The sequence below is a fragment of the Watersipora subatra genome, chromosome 2 (assembly GCF_963576615.1).
Source record: "Watersipora subatra chromosome 2, tzWatSuba1.1, whole genome shotgun sequence".
In the NCBI taxonomy this organism is placed as follows: domain Eukaryota; kingdom Metazoa; phylum Bryozoa; class Gymnolaemata; order Cheilostomatida; family Watersiporidae; genus Watersipora; species Watersipora subatra.
Genome location: NC_088709.1, coordinates 1,700,098 through 1,717,810, shown reverse-complemented (window position 1 = coordinate 1,717,810; position 17,713 = coordinate 1,700,098). Strand labels below are relative to the sequence as shown.

Sequence of the window (17,713 nt, the reverse complement as noted above, 5' to 3'; positions counted from 1 at the left end):
TCATTAGTTAGAGCCCTCATTAGTTAGAGCCCTCATTAGTTAGAGCCCTCATTAGTTAGAGCCCTCATTAGTTAGAGCCCTCATTAGTTAGAGCCCTCATTAGTTAGAGCCCTCATTAGTTAGAGCCCTCATTAGTTAGAGCCCTCATTAGTTAGAGCCCTCATTAGTTAGAGCCCTCATTAGTTAGAGCCCTCATTAGTTAGAGCCCTCATTAGTTAGAGCCCTCATTAGTTAGAGCCCTCATTAGTTAGAGCCCTCATTAGTTAGAGCCCTCATTAGTTAGAGCCCTCATTAGTTAGAGCCCTCATTAGTTAGAGCCCTCATTAGTTAGAGCCCTCATTAGTTAGAGCCCTCATTAGTTTTCTGTTTGCATGCTTCTATTTAGTTTGTTGCTGTGGTACTCTGTGGATAACACATAGTAAAATATGACTATTGTTTACCACAGTAAATATTGCTCATAATAACAATTTCATTTTTTTAACCTTGATTGTTTTTTTCAGAGGCACTTCATACGATCTATCGTCAGTTGTTAAAGACCTTTCAATTCATATGGGTTCTTATCTTAGTAAACAGATATCCCACTTTATTAAGAAGGCTTATGGTGCTAAGCCATCATTAACATAAATCTTTGATGTGTCAATATGTCTCTCTTCATTAGGGCATTTGTAATCTGATATCAGTAGCCAATCAGCTGTGAGGCGAGTTATCTTTGATTTATGAGCAACAACAAAAAATGAAAGTCACGCGTAACCTTAGTTCATTATCCTCATTTACAATGGCTTCTCTTACAAGATATATTTTTATCTTAGAGAATGCATTTGCCATAAATCACAAACCATGTGTGTATTAAGGAACACGCTTCCAAAAAAGTATTAATCTATGTGTTTAATAAGACACCTCAGACTGAGTTGACTGATATCAAGTGTCAAGTATAGGCACTAGTCTGGTATATAACACATGAGACTAGTGAGAAGTTATTCGTTAATTTTAACTAAAAAAATTCTTTGGCTCCCTCTGTTTGCTGTAGTTATAACTACTATGCACTACCATAGTGTTATCTACATCATTAACGCTGTCATTCAACTCTACTCATAATGAATAACTCGATGGCTAGGATCAGTATTTCCTCATCTCTTCTGTTATTTTCTGATGTCTAAGGGTAGATGTCTTAGTAGATCTGGAGTCTTTTAATGACTGTAATGCTTTCTTGCCTTCTTTCTACAAATATTCAAAAATGAGATTATTAGCAAGGACAACTTTGTCATTAAAAGAGTCTGAGTCAACTTTTATCATGAACACATTTGAAGATTCTCTCAATAACCGCTATAAAGCTCTGACTTTGGAAGAACTCATCTAGCTGGTAGTTAATTCATACATAAATGCCTATGAAATACTAGATCATTTGATACTTCTTACAGTTATGGCAGCAACTTTGAGAATTATAATGAACTTTGAGTGCCTCGTAATCTAAATACAGCTTACATGGTTGTTGAGTTTATCATAGTTCTTTAGTATGTTGTTTTTATTGTACCCGACACAAACGTTATAAAAATCTCTTGTACCATAGTTCAATATTATGCAAGTTTGCAGGGTGGACAGACAGACAATGTGGGTCTTTCTTTGTGAATGCTTGTCAATGTTACTAAGTTAAATAAATTTTCTGATGTTGGTGTACTACCACGTCATTTACATTTAGTTTTAGCTGAGTCACTGCCATCTTGTAATCATAACCTCTACCTTACGTAATATTTAGCCTTCATTTAAAAAGAAACTCAGAACATAGAAAACTGCTGACTCATGAGCACACTTTATCAGGCTTACGCGAGACATCTAATAGCACATTCTATTTTACTAATGAGTGTCTCTAAATCCTCTATCAGTGTTAAAGTATGTCTTAACTGTGCATAAGTCGTACAAAACAACCATTTTTAATTTGATTTACTAGTCAATAACTTGCGGAATGTTCTTAAAATGCAAGTTGGAGTTAATCTCATGTCTAATGATAGGTAATTGAGAAAGATAAAACCTGCTGTAACTTTCGGAAGGTTTATAATCTTATATTCTGAATGAGCTTTTATTAGTACAAATAAATCTGGCAGTTGGGGGATTGTCCTACCTTAAAATCAGGATGAAGACAAAGGTAGATGATAGGAGTAAGGAAACAGTTGGTATGTATAAGTTCATATAAGACAGCTCCGATGACATCACTCAAAAAGTCTGGTTCAATTCCTGCCCGTGACTCGCGTACGCTGACAAACACATATGTGAAAAATGGCAGATATGTTGCAACAGCAATTATGCCATCGGCAGCCACCGTTAGGAGCACCTGAAACATTAAAACAGTTCTTTAACCAAATATGATAAAGTGTACTTATTAAGCTTAGAGGGTATTACAGAAGCTTGACCTTGACCTTGACCTGCTGTCTTGTTAAACGTGAACTTACGCAAAGTTTCAGTAGATTGTATCAGAAAGTATCAGTATTTTTCTATCATTTACAATAGTTTATGATGTTTGGGATGATCTGACTGTCAGGATGTTTCAAGATTAAAATCAATTAAACTTGATCCTGAGTTAAAACACTCAGCGAAAAAATATATGTACATGCGAGATGACAAGACTAGACAATGCAGCGTTACATGTCTCTATTCTGTCTATCTCTTTGCAACTAAAGAGTCATCATCAAACTTTGTTTGATCTGAGCATTTTAATCGCGATCAACTTTTGTCGATTTTTATATTGACGCATCCTGGCAATCAGACGCCCTATAGCACACTCTGATAGAAACAGTACTGATATTTTCTGATAAAATTTACTAAAATTCTGTCATTTGTTGTGTTTATCTATTCTATCAGCTATCAAACTATCGGTCTATTGAACTAGCTAGAAGCTATACAGCAAGCAGAACATACAAACGTGTTGAACAGGTGCTTGTTGAGACCAGGTATTCTAGCATTAAGATGCAAGTTGTTCACAAGTGGCAGCTAGTAGCACTAAGTTCAATGCTAGATTTAATTAAATGTATTCATGAACCCGAATGTAAATTTTATGCACTCCTAACCTTGTTTCTAGTAGAGGAATGCTTCAAAGTTTTGTTTCCAATAGGCTTTCTTCTACACACTTTTAAGGCAATGAGAAAGTAGAGCCCCAATATGACTGTTGCAGGTAGAAGCAATTGCAAAATCGCAAAGGTGAGTCTCACAGCCGTTGACAGCATCGGTCGATAAGTCATAAAACAAATATGTTGACCAGCTAACACAGGGTTCTCGAAAAGTCCAGCATCAAATAGAACATTAATGTTGAACATAAGTCCTAGTATCCAGGTAGAGACCGCCACAGATATTATTTGGTTTCTGGTATACCGAGCTGACAGGAAAGGGAAGTAGACAGCAACAAACCTTTCACAGGCAATAGAAGCATTGCACAGAAGACTTGTACAGTAGATGCTATACCCTAGATATAGATGCATCTTACAAAGAACTTCGTTGTCAGGATATGGTAGAACGATAAACTCTTTTACAGAACTTGCACCAAAGGCAAATATTGATGACATGAAGTCAGCGACAGCGAGGTTGGTGAGCTGAATCTTCAGTTTTCCTCCAAACTTCTTTCCTCTTACAATGATGAGAATTGTGACAGTGTTGAGAGTAACTCCAGTCACTAGAAACACTATCTGTATGATTATAATATAAGGATTCCTTGTAAAGCTGTTGTATGATGTCCTCATAGCGCTAGTAGAAGTATTTGTGCAACCATGTTCTGTTTCCATAGCCTTCTTTTATGCAAATGATTATCGAGTAGTTTTTCTCAGCACGAGATTAAGTGTGCTCACACGCACCCAAATATTGTTGGAATGAGCTCTGGTCACACGCACCCAAATACAGTTGGAATGAGCTCTGGTCACAAGGACTCTTTATTGATTACCAATCACAACAATGACAGTTAGTAGGTGACAAAGCATATCCTGTTCATAACTTTTTAAATGTCTCTCAATCCATTCATTCTGCAGACCCTGGACTTCAGAGTTGTTCCGGGGTGGAGTACCATACTGACATCTATACTAAATATTAGTGGCTGTTGCAAATGGATTTTTCTCACGACTACTGCTAAATAATTCATCAATTTTAAAAGGTTTGTTATAGACTAAAAGCTAAAAAGCTGTTATTCTTTAATGATAAAATGCAAGTTTTCTGCGAATGAATGTCTCTGGCTGTTATCTTTGGTAAAGTCTTGTCTCTTTTGAAAAGCTTTGGTTAATCTTTTCAGAGTTTGTCGCTTACAATGAATCCTGCTTATTATGACTCGTCTTCTACTTTTATTGAGTTTTATTCATGCTCATACGGGCCATTAGTCAGGGTCAAGGTCGGGTTGTATTGAGCTTAGCATGCTGTATAGCAGCAGCATGTTATATAGCAGCTCAGCATACTGTATGGCAACTCAGCATGTTGTATAGCATGATAGGCATGTTACCTATATAGCAAACTTCGTGTGAGGTAAAGTTTGAACACCTGTTCAGACTTTATTTTTTATCTCATTTCCGACTGCTGCCAAAACCAAAAACTCAACATGACATCCTGCTAGTTGACACTAATTCGTATCAATAATTGGAGCCTTTAGTTCCTGAAATGTTAAGCAGGATGTGCCATTTAATATCCGGAACATTTTCAGACAGATTTCAGCAACAGGGTCTATATACTTTCTTATTGTGACTATTACTGCAGTTGACTTCATCTTATAAATAGTGTTACAAATGTCAGGGTCTTCGAGTCTAAAAACTTGAAGAAAAAAAACCTATTAGCTAAATAAAATATTATTGTGGAAAATAATTGTGGAATTCAATTGGCTATACAAAATCTATTGTAACTAGTCTCCCTTTGTCATTGTTTGTGTGTGCGCGTGTCCATGTGTGTTAGACTGCACAAACGCCATGCGTTTCTACATTGTTTGTGTGTGCGCGTGTCCATGTGTGTTAGACTGCACAAACACCATGCGTTTCTACATTGTTTGTGTGTGTGCGTGTCCATGTGTGTTAGACTGCACAAATGCCATGCGTTTCTACATTGTTTGTGTGTGCGCGTGTCCATGTGTGTTAGACTGCACAAACGTCATGCGTTTCTACATCGTTTGCCCGATTTCGTCCAAACTTCACACACATATACTCCCCGAATTTTGTCAGGTCCTAAAATATTTAGTTTTAAAATTCCATCTGGTTCCTGAGACTCCTAAACCCCACCTGCTGGCTATCTGGTTCCTGAGACTCCTAAACCTCCACCTGCTGGCTATCTGGTTTCTGAGACTCCTAAACCCCCACCTGCTGGCTATCTGGTTTCTGAGACTCCTAAACCCCCACCTGCTGGCTATCTGGTTCCTGAGACTTCTAAACCCCCACCTGCTGGCTATCTGGTTCCTGAGACTCCTAAACCCCCACCTGCTGACTATCTGATTCCTGAGACTCCTAAACCCCCACCTGCTGGCTATCTGGTCTGGTACCTTAGGTACCTCAGGCATCAGAGGGTACCACCCTCAGGCATCGGAGGGTTTACTGCTAGTAATATATAAAACAGCGTTTGTCGAAGTGTCTGTGTTTGTGACGGAGTATTGCAGAGAAGACTTCTGTTGTGAAAATATTGACGTTTTTGAGAAATATATACAACACTCGTTAGACTCCTTCAACTTTACGTTTATTCTCTACAGCTTAAGAAAAACACTACGTACATACATTTATATTTGCAGCTTTGTGGAAGTGTTAATAGAGTTAGTGGATGAGTTATAAAACTAACGCAATAGAATGTGGTTGACTTAGCGCATTGCTTTAGCTTGTTGTTAGCAGATTTAGCCAGTTTTACAGCAAGCCAAGTGTGTTGGGTAGCAGATATACTATGTTGTCTAACAGCCACCAGCGGAATTCTTTTCCAAGTGTTTGTAACTTAAGAAATGTTTTTGTCATTTGTTTAAAGAAGCCCGTAAGGAGAGTGCCTATGAGTCTTTTGCCAAAGAAGAATTTTACCAATTGATAACGACAACTACATGTAGATACAGTTTACTCCAACAGCAGTGGTTGACGGTTCAAGTGGAGTTATGTACACCTGGGGGAACAGACTTTAAATATGGATTAATAGGGGCCTTTCATATAGATCATGTTTAGAGCAGATATGAAGGGCTCATCTTCACAAGTCACTTATATCTGGCTGAGCAGATATGAAGGGCTCATCTTCACAAGTCACTTATATCTGGCTGAGCAGATATGAAGGGCTCATCTTCACAAGTCACTTATATCTGGCTGAGCAGATATGAAGGGCTCATCTTCACAAGTCACTTATATCTGGCTGAGCAGATATGAAGGGCTCATCTTCACAAGTCACTTATATCTGGCTGAGCAGATATGAAGGGCTCATCTTCACAAGTCACTTATATCTGGCTGAGCAGATATGAAGGGCTCATCTTCACAAGTCACTTATATCTGACTACCACACAACTGTTATTGCTGTTTACGGAACTCTTAGAATTAGTTCTTGATCTACTTGTCCCTTTTGCTATATGTTATCACTGTTATCACTCAACTGTCTAGTTAGTTATTAACATCATCTTCACCGGTTATTTGTTAATATTGGCTTATTGTTAAGAACTATTACTTTGTTAGTAACATCATATAGTTAGTAGGTAATAATGGCTAGCTGTTAGCATACACTAGCTTATTGTTGAAATTTGCTAGTCGTTAACTCTGCTGATTAGATGTTAACATCATCTAGTTACCAAGCTCTACTAGTTATTTACTAATATCAGTTAGTAGTTAATCTCAATTATTAGTTGTCAATGTTGATGAGTCAGTTGACAGAATTAAGAAGAGATAGCTCACATTCAGGGCTCTATTGAAATACTTATTGGAATATTTGGCAATGTTGTTCAACTGCCTTATGAAAAAATGAAGAAAGTTGAAAAGCCAGAAATTTTACGGCGCACAATGGCCACAACATCATAAGGTGAAAGATCACTATTGACAGTGAGGTTAGTTATTACTAGTATGTGACATAATGTGGCCATACAATAGCTGCTCGGTACCTAACACGGGAGCAGAATAGGTACGTCACTTGAGATAGTTTTTTTTCAGGTGACTCATCCTACTCCTTTGTGATTGATGATAAATTAGATGAAGCAGGATGATTGGCTGATGCAGAGCCAACTTTTTATCTTTAAATGCATAACTAAGCACTTTATTACAAATGTGTGCGCAATATACGTTGATAATTTACATGAACATGGTCATTATCATAAAAAAATTCTAGTTTTTTGTGGTTTTGATTACCTAAGAAATTTTCTAGACTTTTAGCAAAAGATAACATACCTTTTAGTCTAACCATACAATATACATGTAGGTAGCATGGCAGTTATCTATTAGTTACATTTATAGGGTTCCTGGTAGGTTTGCCTCCCTTCTATCAAACAATTAAATAAGATGTATTCTGGAAACATTTTGAGCTTTACAAAAGTACTTCACCAAGTATAAAAAAATCAAAATTCTACTATCTTGATCATCAGCTGGTCTAATGCTGAGCGAAAGCAGACAAGGGAAACTTCGCCCTATAATTTTTATGATTTTTTAGAAGATTTACTTACAGTTTTATTACAACTGCTTGTTACAGTGTTGATTTAATCATCTGGAGAATATATGAAGCTCTTTAAACATACAAAAGAACTATAGCGGTTAGGAACACCGCTGTAACAGAGTATGACAGGTCTGTAACAGAGTTTGACAGGTCTGTAACAAACAAAATATGACAGGTCGGTAACAGAGCATGACATGACTGTAATAAACGGAGTATGACAGGTCTGTGAAAGAGTACGACAGATCTGTAAAATTGTTTGACAGATCCAATACCAAAGTGAATACAAAATGATCATGAATAAATGCTTGAGTTGCTGTTCATGGAACAGTTGATTGTCTTCTCCACTTTATACATAAGTTCTATCTTAAACGGCTGACATATTCTCTAGCCTTAGGTCACATGATCAGATTTTGACTTGACGATTAGATCAAGCTGAAACAAAACTGTAAAGTAGCGAGCATCTATATTTGATACGGGGTCTTCGGTAAAACCCGAAGTGTTTGTCATAAACTAGTGCTACGATAAGTTTTATATTGAGCTTTTTATTGGCTTTTCAATTCACATGAGAACATCACGTGACAAGACAATAACCAACTGTAATGAATGCATCAGAGAAATAAAGAGATTCCAATCTACGGTGGCTTTTCGTTTTTGAGCTTTTAAGAGCTTGTAATCACATTTCCACATATTTGGCACCTACAACACAACAAAGTAAGACATGGCAAATCTTTTGATACCAAATAACTGTAATATGAATTTTGTTGCAAGTCAATCTTTAAAGGTTGACTTGAAGGTTTTCCTTAAAGGAAAAAAATCACATTACAGTTATTTGGTATCAAAAAATCCACCATGTTTTACTCTGCTGTGTTGTAGGTACAAAATATGTGGAAAGTGATTACAAGCTCTTAAAAGCTCAAAAACGAACAGTTAATCGCTGCCACCACAAAACCGCCGTAGATTGGAATCAGTTTATTTCTCTGACGTAGTCAATCTATTTGGTTATTGTTTTGACACGTGATCTTCTCACGTGATTTGAAAGGCCAATAAAAGGCTCAATATAAAACGTTTCGCAGCACTAGTTTATGACAAACAATTTGGGTTTTACCGAAGACCCCGTATCAAATATAGATGCTCGCTACTTGACAGTTTTTTTTCGACTTGGTCTAATCGTCAGGTCGTAATCTGATCATGTGACCCATACTTCCTGCCAAGCAGCGCGAATAGTTTCTGCAGCATTTTTCGACTATCACATCGATCCATGGAGAATAAAACATTTTAAAATACCTATTTTTACAAATTTTGAAATTAGTAGAGGTCGTAGTATATGCTTATAAAGTTTCGAGTAAATATAATTTACTCGAAATCACTTGAACAACGTTCTTTTTTCCCTAGTTTTTGATTAATATTTTGCCACACCTAATAAAAAATGACAAAGTCTTTCATTGTTGGCACATTGTTTAACATGGCCAATAAGATGGGACAGCAGGCAAAGCTGTGCAGAATAGTTTTTATACTCAAAATCTAAATCTAAAACCGAATTTGGGCTATTTCACGATGGTGACTATTAATATCACGAATGCTTGTGAATGGCAACCGACTGATCATAACGGTGACAATATTGGGATACTATATTTATTTGACAACAAAATGAAACTAACAGATCAGCAAAATAATCACCATTGTTCATAATATTGGTAAATTTACAAGTGGCTTTATTCAGCATATTTCATCGTTCTGGTGCCATGTTTGGGTTCATTCCAACAGAGCCCGATCATTAAACCCCGGCCATATGATAGCCATTGCCTATCTTGCAGGGGTTTATATCATTGCATTCATGATGCAGAGACCATGCTAACAAGATTGCTATCCAGGTTATATTGTAGTCTATGGCTCAAGGAAGTTATGTTCTCATACACAAGCATGGGGTTTTCTTACAACTGCCTAGCCTTAGTGCTAATCTAGACTCACTTGTAATAACAGTTGTAGCTTCAGACTGAAGCAGGTAGAAATCATGGCAATCACTCATGGCTTAAAAAATTGTGTCCAACTTCTGGTTACAAACGAAAATGCAGAGCAGTCAGCTGTGGGGACATCTTTACCAGATACACTGGGCTAGGGACTTCACAATGGACAAACCATTGAGCATATTTGTGACATCCACATAAATGTTTACTAGATGCACTATTTTACAGAAAGGTTTTATTGCCTCAGCTGCTTCTATATTCTTTTTGAGCAAACTGCAATATTGGTAGTATATAATTGTTAAAATATTGCTACCATTTTATTAATATATTTATATATACATGTATAGTTTATCAATATATTTATATAAATAGTTTATCAATATACTTATAAAAATCCATATACATGTAGTTTATTGATATATTTATATATATAGCTTATCAATATACCTATATACATATAGTGTATCAATATATTTATATATAGTTTATCAATACATTTATAAAAATGCATATAGTTTATCAATATATTTATTTATATACAGTTTATCGATCTATTTAAAGGGCATTTGAATGTTCAGTTTATTTTGAGATTGCAAATGGAACTCTGTTCACAATAATGCTGCCAGGCTGGGTCATCCGCTAACAATGGGAGGCTGGGAAACTATTTTGACAATGAATAACACGCGCCCTTTGTATTGTAGCAAAAGTTCAAATATTTCCTGCCAACGCTCACAGACGAGTTTTACCAGGTTCCTGCCAGTACTTCATGCAAATAACATTCAATGAGGAGGTTTTGGACAGTTGCTGCTGCTATTATAGACTCGGCGAAACTGGGCATGTTGTTCAGTTTTTATAAGAATCACTTGATATTTCATTGAGTGGTGGTTACTAGTCATTCCTTGAATTAGCTCAACTCTTGGGTATGTTAACAATAAAAAGAGATGTAAGCTGTCAACATTATTAGTAGTGATGAACCCGTAAAGGTATCAAGTTAGTTTTAGAATATATCCTGTAAGGCTAATTACCAAGTGCTACGCATTGTCTACATGTACTAATGACATTCATTTGACTTGGTGTGTCAGGAGAGGATAAATCCTTATTAGATTATGTAACTCATTCACCAAGGAAAAGAGCAATCAAATGTTATTACACGTTTGCGATGTCATCATTAACAAGCTAAAACCAGTATTTATTTGGGATTTAACTTAAGTCAAAGTGAAAACAGTAGTAGTGTTTCACATTTATTTTTAACTGTTGATAATGACATCTTGACTCATCGTCTCAAGGTAGGTATTATTAAGGAGTGCTGAGCCGGATTCAGTGGTTGCTATGGTTCAGTGTTGTGCAAAAAATTCTGTTGCTCGCTACAAAGTAAGCTCAGTGCAAGAAAACAATTTTTACATTTTTACCGTAAGGACAATCAAACAGAGTGGTGTACAAGGACTTTCAGAGAACTATGGTAGAGGAGAACTATGGTAGTGGAGAACTATGGTAAAGAAGCACTATGGTGAAGGAGAACTATGGTAGAGGAGAACTATGGTAAAGGAGAACTATGGTAAAGGAGAACTATGGTAGAAGAGAACTATGGTAGAGGGGAACAATGGTAGAGCAGAACAATGGTAGAGGAGAACTATGGTAGAGGAAAACTATAGTAGAGGAGAACTATGGTCGAGGAAAAACTATGGTAGAGGAGAACTATGGTAGAGGAGAACTATGGTAGAGGAGAACTATGGTAGAGGAGAACTATGGTAGTGGAGAACTATGGTAAAGGAGAACTATGGTAGAGGAGAACTATGGTAGAGGAGAACTATGGTAGAGGAGAACTATAGTAGAGGAGAACTATAGTAGAGGAGAACTATGGTCGAGGAAAACTATGGTAGAGGAGAACTATGGTAGAGGAGAACTATGGTAGAGGAGAACTATAGTAGAGGAGAACTATAGTAGAGGAGAACTATGGTAGAGGAGAACTATAGTAGAGGAGAACTATAGTAGAGGAGAACTATGGTAGAGGAGAACTATGGTAGAGGAGAACTATGGTAGTGGAGAACTATGGTAGAGATATGGGAAGAAGCAAGGATCAGCTTCTCTTGGCATGCAATCAGCCCAAAAGGAGCTTGTGCCCATCTTACGACAGTAAAAACTGGCTTACCTATGTAATTTGCTCGGGAATACGTTGCTGGATGTAGCCCTAGGAACCTCAAAACATCCAATTGAAGACAACTCATTTCCTCTTTTTTAAACCATTGGGATCAAAACTATATTTTTAGAGTTAGGAGATTGCTTTGTATGAAATTTTAATCTCAACTGGCAAATCTCTCTAAAAATCTCTCAAAGTATTAAAAGCGTAAAAAAGCAAAATACAATATTGTAGTTAGACATTGACAGATAGAAGGCACTATGGCCTCCCGTGGCTATGGGCTATGATAACAAACTAACGCTCATAAGATATTGCTATAGCGGCCAAATCGGAAATACCCACCAATTGGCTGAAGAACGTACAACGTATACTCTAGTGTAAATAAAAATTCTAAACTGCTCTGGCATACAATTTATTCACTATGGGGAGTACTACTGTAACATTTCGCTCCTTCCAAAATTCTAACCACCATTGGCCCACACCCAAGCTTTGATGTAACCTTTCTAGCTATTTTCTCATACATAATCCTGCTAGTAGTATTAAGGGTGCTGATAGTAGTAATAAGGATACTAGTAGTAGTAACAAGGGTAATAGTAGTGATAACGAGGGTACTAGTAGTGGTAACAAGGGCAGTAGTAGTGGTAACGAGGGTACTAGTAGTGATAACGAGGGTATTAGTAGTGGTAACAAGGGTAGTAGTAGTGGTAACGAGGGTAGTAGTAGGGGTAACGAAGGTACTAGCAGTGGTAACGATTAATTTTATAAGTTTCATGAAAAGAGGATATTTTGTGCATTTTGTGCATTATTGTGCATTTCGTGAGCAATATTAGCAATCATGGTTTTTCTCAGAAATCTGTAAAATCAAAAAGTACTCTTATATAGTACTTGTTGCAATACGGATAGTAAAACCTCCCCCTGTTGACTTTTCTGACCTACTGACTAATTTAGTCTTCCTTTAATGCTCCTTTTATACACCCTGCTCGAGTATAATTGATTTTAATTGTCAGCCTTTCGCAAGCTTTACAGAGTACAAAGGTGTCTTCCTCACTTTGGTTATTAGCTTTCAATATCTAATAAAAGTCTGGAATATCTAGATTGCTCCGTTTTTTCTATTTTTTTGAATTTCACATTTTTTAACAATTTCTTTTGGTGAAGAGTTATCAAAGCATACTTTCCAGAAACTCTGCTTACCACCAGAAGCCATCTTTTTGAGAAATTCCATGATTAAATGGATCCTATAGAAACTTTGAGCTGTTTTTCATCCATTTCACAGTTGCAAGGACTACTTTGATATTGCTAGTATACAGTAACAATAAAATTATCATCGAGTACAAAAATAAATATTAACATTAAGTAAAAAAATTTAAGAATTAGCTTGAAAAACAAGTATTAGAATATAAGCAATGCAAATCTTGTTTATGTGATATACTCTTTCTATTATAGATGTCTGTATGGAGACCTTCTTCTATTCTCTATAGGATCTCTACGGAATTGAATGCTTATTCTGTGTACATCTCTCCTTCCGTTGTATATGAAATATGTTGATGTATTGTATCAAATCTGATCAATTATATAAATACATGTACATGTATACATTGTGGTGGCAAACAGTGATTTGTGTTTTTGTCCAGTTGCTATCTGACATCCTTTTGATGGTCCGATGTGTTCTGTTGAATATAAATAAATTTTGTTTTTGCAGGCATTGTTGTCAGTGTTATTGTCATAATAGTGTATAGTTTCCTGCCAGACCAGTTCCCTGGCCTTCAACTTTTCTTCTTTCTTCAAAAACTGATATCTAACACATTACCTTCACAGATTTATAACTAACCTTCACAGATCCATAACTAACCTTCACAGACCCATAACTAACCTTCACAGATCCATAACTAACCTTCACAGACCCATAACTAACCTTCACAGATCCATAACTAACCTTCACAGATCCATAACTAACCTTCACAGATCCATAACTAACCTTCACAGATCCATAACTAACTTTCATAGACCCATAACTAACCTTCACAGATCCATAACTAACCTTCACAGATCCATAACTAACCTTCACAGATCCATAACTAACCTTCACAGATCCATAACTAACCTTCACAGATCCATAACTAACTTTCATAGACCCATAACTAACCTTCACAGATCCATAACTAACCTTCACAGATCCATAACTAACCTTCACAGATCCATAACTAACCTTCACAGATCCATAACTAACCTTCACAGATCCATAACTAACCTTCACAGATCCATAACTAACCTTCACAGATCCATAACTAACCTTCACAGATCCGTAACTAACCTTCACAGATCCGTAACTAACCTTCACAGATCCATAACTAACCTTCACAGATCCATAACTAACCTTCACAGATCCATAACTAGCCTTCACAGATCCATAACTAACCTTCACAGATCCATAACTAACCTTCACAGATCCATAACTAACCTTCACAGACCCATAACTAGCCTTCACAGATCCATAACTAACTTTCACAGATCCATAACTAACCTTCACAGATCCATAACTAACTTTCACAGATCCATAACTAACCTTCACAGATCCATAACTAACTTTCACAGATCCATAACTAACCTTCACAGATCCATAACTAACTTTCACAGATCCATAACTAACCTTCACAGATCCATAACTTGGATGTTTGACTGACATTAAAGGAACTCCTTTGTTGTGAGTTTTTATCTCATCTCACTAAGCATTTGCGATACTAAAGTAAATTAGCGGAGCCAGCACCAGCTGCATTCCTTGGAAACCAGCACAAACTCATGAACTTTTAAACAGGTACTGTATATGCAGTTATTGCCTTATAGATAGGATAACTCCTAGTAAGACAATACTAAATACATGTACATGTATAGCAATTTTGGGTCTTTGGTAGCAAATCAATGTTGCTAGAACAGACTTATGAACCAAGCAGCATTGAGTTTATTAATGGAAATTATAAGAAGTTTTATTGTCATCTGAGTCACATCATCTTTGAAATGCATCAAATTACATACTTTGGTACAGTTTGTGTTCTATACATACCATAGTTTTGGTCGTTAAGGCTTTTGTGCTTGATTGCTCTGTGTCACGGAAGAGCGCCTCTAAAAGCACACTCTTATTTGTGTCATACACTCTAGAAATGTAGCTGTCCAGTATTAACTACATTAATAGATGCCTGCGCCACAGCTGTTGAAAACTTAGTCACCCTGATTGTGCAAAAAGTTGGACCAACTGAACCAGTTAATTCATCGGGTGATATCTTTTCCTGGCTAAAGTCCAATAATTATATTTCATGCTCGTTGGTTCAAACATGAGTAGCCTACATGTACAATGCACTTTAAACTCTCTGCATCTCCTTCACTCTCATAAGTAAATGTGACTCATTGCTCGTGACTCATATGACGCGTATACAGTACATACTGCATGTATGACACGTTACTCAATATATCTGTAGGTGTGAACTTGCGCGCTTTGGAAGTCGTTAAATTTGTGGTGCACGAGCTGCGTGGGAGTCTATAGGGCAGGGGTTCCCAACCAGGGAGGAATTCTCCCTAGGGGAAATTTTGAATATACAAGGGAGGAACAGAAATGTGTATGATTTGATAAATTTTTAATTTATGTCTGCAGTGCATTTAATATTTTGGTTTTATCTATAATTCTAGTTGCTAATAATGAGCTACTAGTCAGAACCCAGATATATGTAAACCATAGACGTATTAACTATACTTTATATATAGTTAATAGTTATAGTTTAAGTATATATAGTTAATAGTTATAGTTTAAGTATATATAGTTAATAGTTATAGTTTAAGTATATATAGTTAATAGTTATAGTTTAAGTATATATAGTTAATAGTTATAGTTTAAGTATATATAGTTAATAGTTATAGTTTAAGTATATATAGTTAATAGTTATAGTTTAAGTATATATAGTTAATAGTTATAGTTTAAGTATATATAGTTAATAGTTATAGTTTAAGTATATATAGTTAATAGTTATAGTTTAAGTATATATAGTTAATAGTTATAGTTTAAGTATATATAGTTAATAGTTATAGTTTAAGTATATATAGTTAATAGTTATAGTTTAAGTATATATAGTTAATAGTTATAGTTTAAGTATATATAGTTAATAGTTATAGTTTAAGTATATATAGTTAATAGTTATAGTTTAAGTATATATAGTTAATAGTTATAGTTTAAGTATATATAGTTAATAGTTATAGTTTAAGTATATATAGTTAATAGTTATAGTTTAAGTATATATAGTTAATAGTTATAGTTTAAGTATATATAGTTAATAGTTATAGTTTAAGTATATATAGTTAATAGTTATAGTTTAAGTATATATAGTTAATAGTTATAGTTTAAGTATATATAGTTAATAGTTATAGTTTAAGTATATATAGTTAATAGTTATAGTTTAAGTATATATAGTTAATAGTTATAGTTTAAGTATATATAGTTAATAGTTATAGTTTAAGTATATATAGTTAATAGTTATAGTTTAAGTATATATAGTTAATAGTTATAGTTTAAGTATATATAGTTAATAGTTATAGTTTAAGTATATATAGTTAATAGTTATAGTTTAAGTATATATAGTTAATAGTTATAGTTTAAGTATATATAGTTAATAGTTATAGTTTAAGTATATATAGTTAATAGTTATAGTTTAAGTATATATAGTTAATAGTTATAGTTTAAGTATATATAGTTAATAGTTATAGTTTAAGTATATATAGTTAATAGTTATAGTTTAAGTATATATAGTTAATAGTTATAGTTTAAGTATATATAGTTAATAGTTATAGTTTAAGTATATATAGTTAATAGTTATAGTTTAAGTATATATAGTTAATAGTTATAGTTTAAGTATATATAGTTAATAGTTATAGTTTAAGTATATATAGTTAATAGTTATAGTTTAAGTATATATAGTTAATAGTTATAGTTTAAGTATATATAGTTAATAGTTATAGTTTAAGTATATATAGTTAATAGTTATAGTTTAAGTATATATAGTTAATAGTTATAGTTTAAGTATATATAGTTAATAGTTATAGTTTAAGTATATATAGTTAATAGTTATAGTTTAAGTATATATAGTTAATAGTTATAGTTTAAGTATATATAGTTAATAGTTATAGTTTAAGTATATATAGTTAATAGTTATAGTTTAAGTATATATAGTTAATAGTTATAGTTTAAGTATATATAGTTAATAGTTATAGTTTAAGTATATATAGTTAATAGTTATAGTTTAAGTATATATAGTTAATAGTTATAGTTTAAGTATATATAGTTAATAGTTATAGTTTAAGTATATATAGTTAATAGTTATAGTTTAAGTATATATAGTTAATAGTTATAGTTTAAGTATATATAGTTAATAGTTATAGTTTAAGTATATATAGTTAATAGTTATAGTTTAAGTATATATAGTTAATAGTTATAGTTTAAGTATATATAGTTAATAGTTATAGTTTAAGTATATATAGTTAATAGTTATAGTTTAAGTATATATAGTTAATAGTTATAGTTTAAGTATATATAGTTAATAGTTATAGTTTAAGTATATATAGTTAATAGTTATAGTTTAAGTATATATAGTTAATAGTTATAGTTTAAGTATATATAGTTAATAGTTATAGTTTAAGTATATATAGTTAATAGTTATAGTTTAAGTATATATAGTTAATAGTTATAGTTTAAGTATATATAGTTAATAGTTATAGTTTAAGTATAGTATAGTTAATAGTTATAGTTTAAGTATATATAGTTAATAGTTATAGTTTAAGTATATATAGTTAATAGTTATAGTTTAAGTATATATAGTTAATAGTTATAGTTTAAGTATATATAGTTAATAGTTATAGTTTAAGTATATATAGTTAATAGTTATAGTTTAAGTATATATAGTTAATAGTTATAGTTTAAGTATATATAGTTAATAGTTATAGTTTAAGTATATATAGTTAATAGTTATAGTTT

General features: G+C 33.8%; 1 protein-coding gene across 1 annotated transcript; it reads right to left on the bottom strand.

Annotated features, from left to right (window-relative positions):
* Positions 1-780: 780 nt before the first annotated feature.
* LOC137387789 (somatostatin receptor type 2-like) lies at positions 781-3,815 on the bottom strand. The gene is made up of 3 exons (XM_068074300.1): positions 3,060-3,815; positions 2,117-2,326; positions 781-1,218 (listed from the first exon to the last, which is right to left on the bottom strand). Exons 1-3 carry the CDS (start codon positions 3,765-3,767, stop codon positions 1,117-1,119), a joined length of 1,020 nt encoding a protein of 339 aa, XP_067930401.1. The 5' UTR covers positions 3,768-3,815; the 3' UTR covers positions 781-1,116.
* Between the last annotated feature and the right edge of the window lie 13,898 nt (positions 3,816-17,713).